General features: G+C 42.4%; 1 protein-coding gene across 2 annotated transcripts in view; it reads right to left on the bottom strand.

Annotated features, from left to right (window-relative positions):
* Window positions 1-231: 231 nt before the first annotated feature.
* ARSB (arylsulfatase B) overlaps window positions 232-7,870 on the bottom strand; it is a 191,507-nt gene continuing 183,868 nt past the window's right edge. For both annotated transcript variants that reach the window (XM_077139343.1, XM_077139344.1), the window contains exons 7-8: window positions 5,459-5,581; window positions 232-4,336 (exon numbers count right to left, since the gene is read on the bottom strand). In XM_077139343.1, the coding sequence (XP_076995458.1) occupies window positions 4,071-4,336; window positions 5,459-5,581 (389 nt within the window). In that variant the 3' untranslated portion in view covers window positions 232-4,070. The remainder of the gene's footprint in view (window positions 4,337-5,458; window positions 5,582-7,870) is intronic.

Below are 7,870 nucleotides of genomic sequence, written 5' to 3'. Positions count from 1 at the left end.
ATGTGTGCCTACTACCCTCTGCTCTCTGTGCTGGTTTGAAATATGCCCACAAATCTGACACTCTTTTCAAAAGGTGCAGCCTAATTCTCCAGATCTTGAGTATGGACTCAGTGGCTCATTCCTAAGGGAAAAAAGGGGGAAAAGGAACCATGTGAAACTTGGAAGACTAGGTGTTCTAGTTTGCTAGCTGCCGGAATGCAACATACCAGAAACGGAATGGCTTTTAACAAGGGAAATTTAATAAGTTGCATTTAATAAGAAAATGTCCCAATTAAAACAAGTCTATAGAAATGTCCAATTTAAGGCATCCGGGGAAAGATACCTTGGTTCAAGAAGGTCGACGACGTTCAACGTTTCTCTCTCAGCTGGAAGGGCACATGGGAACATGGCGGCATCTGCTGGCTTTCTTGTGGCTCTACTAAAAAGGGACTCTCTCCAAAATGCTTCCTTTTTTAAAGGATTCCAGCAAACAACTCCACCTTCAGTGGGTGGAGACATACCTCCATGGAAATCATCTAATCAAAAGTTACCACCCACAACTGGGTGGGTCACATCTTCATGGAAACAACAGCAATATTGAATGAGGATCAAAGGGCATGGCTTTTCTGGGGTCCACCACGGATTCAGACGGGCACACTAGGTCATAAGAGGTGGCACATCTCTCTGCCTGTGCCCTCTCTCTGTGGATTACTCACTCGCTGAACTACAATGCTGAAGACACTCATCCAGCCTGATGGCAGGCTCCCTGGTGAGTGCCCCTGAGCCAGGACAGTCCACCTAGGGCACCCGGAAACTCCTGACCCTCAGAAACTCTGTGAAGTAAGAAATGCATGTTCTTTAAGCTGCTAAAGTTTGGGATAATTAGTTACACAGCAATAAATAATACATTCTCTTATTGTCACCTTATTTTTTTCTCTTATCCTCCCTTGATCACCCTCCAATATTTTATAGGGAAATGACATTTTTTTAAAGCACTGCCATTTTACTATATCTATTTGTTCGATAGCTTTTTTGAGATGTAGTTCACATACCATAAAATTGGATGACACATTTTTTATTGTGGTAAAATACACATAACATAAAAGTAATCATTTTACCATTTTAAAGTGTTCCACTCAGTAGCTTTATGTGTATTCATGATGTTGTATAACCGTCACTGCTGTCTACTTCCAGAACTTTTTTACTTCTCTAAATGGAAACTCCATGTCCATGACTGACACAGTTTAAAAGATGAATTTTATTTTTTGTCTCCCATATCTGGAGCAATCATGTGATAACAAATAAAAACTAGCTCACAGTTAAATAAACAAAACTTTCTTTAAAGGTAAACAAATTTGTAAAGAAATAACATTAATGTTTCTAATGACAACATATGAAGCTTTTCATATTCTTGCATAGAATAAGAAAATCAAATTAGATACATTCTATTATGGATAAAACTAAATCCCAAATAATATTTTTATTAAAAAAATTAGTCTTTAAAATTCCTTTAAAATCCATTGAGTTTGAAACATTTACATTGTACATAGCAACCAAAGAACTAGAATTGGGGACAGCTGTGGGAGCACAGCAGGGACAGCAAATAGGTCTTATAGTGATAGCCTTGAATTTATAATATTAGTGGCTATTGGCAGCCCTGTGATGAAAAGGTTCCAGAAGGAGCCAGGATCTTCCTGGCTTGGAAGTGACAGGCAATGGCATATTGGCTAGTTGTTTCCCAACCTAGTAGTGGCTAAAAGCTGGTAATAGGTTTCATTAGTTCTGGCACCATTTCCTGCCAGCAGTCAAATTTTGAAATACAGGTTACTAGTGACCAGAAAATATGGCTATGAATTGAAGGATAGCTTTACATGGCCTATAAAATATTACTTGATAGTTTTAGTTCCTAGTGTACTTTGAAGAATATAACTGAGGAATATATCCAATACCGGATGTTTTCATCCCTTGCCTCCTAGAAGAAAGGAGGCAAGAGATCACCTTTGTTCAGTGTTAAAGACTGAACTATTTCCCCCACACAAGGTATGTTCAGATCCTACTTCCTGGTGCTGTGCGTGTGAACCCATGTGCAAAAGTAGCCTCTGAAGATGTTATTAGTTAAGGCATGCCCAAACTGAACAAGGGTGGACCTTAATCCAATATGGCTGATGAAAGGAAATTGGACATGGAAGAGAAAGCCAGATGGAGGAGTTGGAGGAGGAGGTCAATCCAACCCAGAAAAAAGGGAAAGGACGGTCATGTGACAGGAAAGCCAAGGAACCCAAGGTTTGCCAGCAAACCAGGATGCTACTCAAGAATAAGCAAGCCTTCTAGCCTGGGAAACTGAGCTGGTAAATTCCTGTTGTTTAAGCAAATCCACTGTGTGGTATTTGTCAGAACAGCTTGGAAACTAAGACGGACAATGGGCATATTTCTTTTTCTCACCTGAAGAGGAGGTTATAGGCTTGCTTTTGGGGTGTTCTGCAACTGCCCAGACATTCCAACAATGCTCCTAACCCCAGGAGGGAAGCCTGACAACAGGAAAGTGACAATTGAAGGGCATCTGTAGTACCCCTGTATTCAGCTCACTGGTCTAGCATTTTTCATGGTATAATAGTTTCTCATTTTGTCGTGTGCCTATCTATGCACTCATTCACTCAAAAACTTATTTTGAGTGCCTTCTATGTACTAGACACTGTTCTAGGCATTGATGATAAGCAGTGAACAAAACAGTGCAGCTAATGCAAAAAATAGTAAAGTGTTATTTTTGCACATCTTTCTCTGGGTTTGAAACACTCTGCAGAACCTGGACTGATTCTTGTTAGTAGGACAGGAACTGGACTGAACTGGGCTGGCAGGTCAAACTGTGCGTCCTCTTTTTCCAACACTGGAACCTCAATATAAGTCGGAAAACGGAGAGAGCAAGAGAAACATGGATGTGCTGTCATTTGCTTTCCATGTCCCAGTATCCTGGACACTGGCCATTTCCTTTTTCAAATTGTCCACTTCTACCATTTAAGGGCAAAATCGTGATATCCTAGGGGTTTGCTTCACTGCTCAGGAGCAGCAGTGCAATTCAATATATTATGATAAAGCCACAGCCATGAAATAAACTCCACACAGCTTAGGGAAAAAACGTTACTGTACCAATGACAGAGAAATGAGCCTCATCCATCCTGATAACTCTACGTCCACCACAGGCATGATCACAAAGCCAGACCCAACCACCATCTCTGGGCAGGGTTCTAGCTTCAGCAATGGGGTTTGTGCCACAATCACATAGGTTATTAGGATTAAAAGGAAGGCAGAGCTCAGCAATGTCCCCAAAATCAGTGGTACTCAAGGTAGAAAGGCATAGCAGCCTTTCTGGGTGTAGGACACCTGAGCCAAAAGGAAGGTAGGAAAAGAGCTGCAGGGGAGTTAGGTTGGCAGGCAGTCTAGACAAAATGAGCTTGGGGCATGGGGGTAAACTTGGGATGAAAAATGTCTTTATTGTAAAAATCAAAACCGTTCTTTAGGCATATTGTCATGTTGACCCTAGCAATGAAATGGGCCTTATGCTACATGATGGGCTGAGCAGGGAGGAACGAGCCAAGGGGGGCTATTCACATGGAATGCCTGAACATGATTTCTCACAGACAGAGAGAAGCTATGGCCAACATAACCATTAAAAATTATCTGCTCCCTTCATTTGTTACAAGAAATGTGAGTCACTCCAATAAAACCGTGCAACTGGCAGAAGGGAAATCTAACATCTGACTTGTGAAGCAAAAAGAGCCAGCTGTTCCAGCCTCCAGGACTCAATTAAAACTTCTTATTCCAAGTCAAGTTCCCAGCTGTCCACAGCCAGGAAAAAAGGGGATGAACCCAGCCACTCTCTCCTCTAGACACATGCCCCAGCCAACAGCAGGAGGGCTCCAGATATTACCCACTTCTTAAATGCATGAGACGTTGAAATTAGACACCTCCGTGTGGTTTAGGAACGGGAGAAGGGCCAGGTGATTCCAGGTTGGGAGAACAAATGAGAGTCACATGAGTGGAGACCCAAGGTACTCTTAGAAAGGTTTTCTAACCTCCTCAAGATGCCTGAAACCCTACATCCAAGGGCCCCAGACCCCCGTGCTGGCAGGGTCACAGCGGGGATCCTGCGGGGGGAAGTACACGGGCACGGAGTGTTTATGGTAGAACTGCAGGCGGGAAAGGAGCTTCTCCACAATATGAGGATATTCTCTTGACAGGTCATGTCTTTCTTCGGGGTCCTGATCAATATCGAAGAGCCAGAGCGTTTTGGTTGGTGGGTCCATTGATGGTATCTCCGAAACATTGGACTGAGTTGGGGGTGGGAACCAGTAACCACAGCCTGGCAAAGAAATAAAATGGTTTATTGGGAAAGAAACATGGTGGGCAGGTTCAAACTTCAGGGAGGGAGTCTCGGGGGCAAGGCTGAGCTGCACTGTGGGCATGTGCACATAAAAAAGATGTGGCCCTTTGACTACCATTTCCAGACCTGTCTCAGACTTTAACATCTGGTGTCTGAACTGCTAAGAGTGCTGCATCCCCACCCCACACCAGACCAAACCAAGCCAAACAACAAAACTCTACACTGTTTACTTGCATCACAGCCTTAACCACCATCTATTTATTATTATTATTATTGTTAATTGTTTTATTAGCCCTGCAAAAGCAGCACTTACAAAATTTTCGAACAAATTTTGGATAACTGTATAGCATGTAAGTGTATAATATATCACCACCATCATCTATTTGAAAAGCATAGAAAGGATGTATTTTGAAACAATGTGCCCAGAGGAAGCAACCAGCCATTGGTTGAGGGTGTAGCTCTCAGAGATCCTCTATGCTAGTGAGACGTGCTATGCCTTTAAAAGTACATATATCTGAAATCCTTATTTTCCACAAAGCATTAGAGTGGAGTTTCTTCTTTTCACCCTCTCTAGTAAATCAGTTAGCTCTTAATGTTTTTTTGTTTGGTTTGGTTTTTGGTCAGGACCATTAGATTAAATCCGTTCTCCTCATTCAGCAGGCCCAGAGCTACATTTTGCAAAAGGCAGTTGCTATTTCTGTAAACTTCTCCTTGGGCCTGGTGGGAAAGCCTTTTGTAACTGTGGGTCCTCACAACAATGGGCGCTGTGGAGCTGGGAACAGGCTGAGTCTTGAAGGTAGGAATAGTTGCCTGGTTGTGACACATCGCAGGAGGAATCACAAAAGCTTTGAAAGGCAGTTTAGTATTTCAGGTGTGTGAGTGGGGTGAGGAGAGAGATAGGGCTCAGGAGCATTGAGGAGTTCAGTAGCAAGAGACAAAAGGAGAGATGACAGAGGAGGGAAGGGGCTGGAGCAAGAGTGATAGGTCCTCACTCTGCAGACAAATGGCCAAGGGATTATGGCCCAGGAGGACGATGGACCCAGAGAGTCAAGCCAGCCTTGTCTGTGGTGGGAGGCAAGTTTGCTAGGCTAAGCTGTCTACCTGGGTAACCTGTCAGCAGTTTCCAGTTTCTGTGTCGAATTGCAGCATGGACAGATGTGTTGAAGGCTGACAATTCTGGAAGAGAAGAGCCATCCTTTGCTGGAGCCATGCGGTTCCCAGGACCTGATTAGAAATAGTTTGGAAGCATTAGACGCTGTTATTGGAACGTGTCGTTATAAATCAGCATTTTATATCCTCCTTGCAGAACAGTAGCTTTTATTCAATGCTGGAGTGCAAATGTGTATCCTGCCACAGAAATGAATCTTTCATTAAATATAAACAGAAAGCTACAGTTACATTCAATGTCAGTCATAAACCACCACAAATATAAAGGAAATCCCACAGAGATTAGAACACTAATTCATCCTTAAAATCACTGTGTTCTGCCAACATACAGCTGGCCATAGTGTTCTGTTAAAGCAGGGTGTTGGTGGGTTCTTTTTCTTTTTTCCTTTTAAGAAAAGTTTGCATCATATAAATACCTTTTCTCTGGGCACTCATACCTATGTAAATAATATAATATAGTAAATTATAAAAATGTACATTTTACTTAAGTCTCTCTCAAAATATGGGGATCCAAGAGTGCCATGAAAAATATACATATACTTATACTTTTAACCACACTTATGAAGTCTAAAAATAAGTAAGAAAAGCTAAGTTAACTATTCAGACAGAATAAGTACGTGTATAAGAATAAGTCTGGTGTGCAAATTATCATTTGGTATCATGAGTTACATTAAGTTATCATCTTAAGATCTTCTATTAATTGATCTTCGTGTTTTTCATGCACCCCTTCCCCTCTTGAGTTTGTAACCAACTGAGAGGTGGTGGCCAGACAGACTAAAGGAAAGAGCTAAAAAGTCTTTCCTTTATCAGTGCTAAAGTTGGCCAGAGAGAACAGGCTTCAGCTCTGCAGCAGAGACCTCGCTCCTGACGCAGGAAGGCTCAGCCACTGGTCAGCAATCCTGCTCCCTGGACGCCCGCTGGCCTCCCAGAGCCCTCAGCTCAGAGCACAGTGCTTTCATGGAGCCTCCTTCCAAAATTAAACCAACAAAGGGTCTGAACAAGGGGATGGTTAGGAGGGTCCCCACCCCACTCTCCTACCTCTGTAATGTAAAAGCCTCAATCTTGGGCCTAGTGGCTGTTGTAAGAGTAAGTCCACATTCATCTATTATTTTCTCAAATACGACCAGTCAGCAATCATCTTGGGAATGCTTCCAAATGATGTTAAACTGCCTGTCCAATGGCAGATTGCCATAATAGGTGGTGTGTCTGCAGAAGTGCAGAGGCCAGCACCAGGGTCTGCCTTGCTTTTGTAAAAGACTTTGAAAGCTCCCCCCCCCACCCCAGGCCCCCTCGCCCAGCCCTGGCCCCTGCAAAGCAGGACTCCTGTGCTCCTCAGGGTGTTAGGAAGCACTGTCAGAGGAAAAGGCGGGAAGTTCATTCTTTGTTAGTCTTTCGGAAATGGTACTATAGAGACATACTGGAAACTGATCAAATAACATCTGTGGTTTCAGACCTTCAGTCTTAACAAACACCCACTAGTAAGTCTTTAACACCAAAGAGAAAATGTCTTTGACGTCTCGTTTCTCTGTTTGCTTGTGTATATTTTGGCTGCAATACAAACGGATGCTTCTAATGGATGCTTCCAGTGGCTGAGGTGAGTGGGGACATCTACAATAGGCAGTGCATTCTTAAAATACATACTGTGGTAAAGCTGTGAACCTCGTGGTTTACTCCTCACCAGACTATATAAAGGCCACGTTTTTTGGTACCAAAGAATGTCTGTTAAATAAAACAAGTATGCTTTGTTAAAAAAAAAAAAAAAGGAGAGAAAATTTAGCTATCTAGGCTATTCTTATATTTATATACATTTTTTTCTTTAAACAAACAGGAACATATCGTACCTAAATAAACAACAAATGAGTCTAAGACTAAATGATGAAAGATGCTGTCTCAACTTAACTTGCTTTTTCATTTTGAGAAATTAAAGAGAAACTATTGCCCTAGGAGCTCCCACCCAGAAGTAACGGATCTTAACATTTTGTCATTGTTTTAGTTTTCTAAAGCTGCTGAAATGCAGTATTCCAGGACTGGGCTGGCTTTTGCATTGGGAATTTTTGAGCTTACAAGCATAAAGTTCTGAGACTGTGAAAATGTCCAAATCAAGGCATCATCCAAACTGGACTTCTCCATCACATGGCAGCTTCTGCTTCTCTCAATCTTCTCTTGCGGGCTTCCTTGCTTTCAGTTTTTGCTTCCTGGCTTTCTCTCTGCACTTCTGTGCTTGATCCTCTTATAAAGGACTTCAGGAAGAGGCTTAGGACCCACCTGAGCATGCCTCAGCTGAAACAGTCTAATCAAAAGGTCCCATGCACAATAGGTTTATCCCCACAGGAATCAATTGGCCTT

Source organism: Tamandua tetradactyla, chromosome 21 (assembly GCF_023851605.1).
Source record: "Tamandua tetradactyla isolate mTamTet1 chromosome 21, mTamTet1.pri, whole genome shotgun sequence".
NCBI lineage: Eukaryota > Metazoa > Chordata > Mammalia > Pilosa > Myrmecophagidae > Tamandua > Tamandua tetradactyla.
The sequence above is the reverse complement of the archived record's forward strand: the minus strand, read 5'-3'. Positions and strand labels throughout refer to the sequence as shown.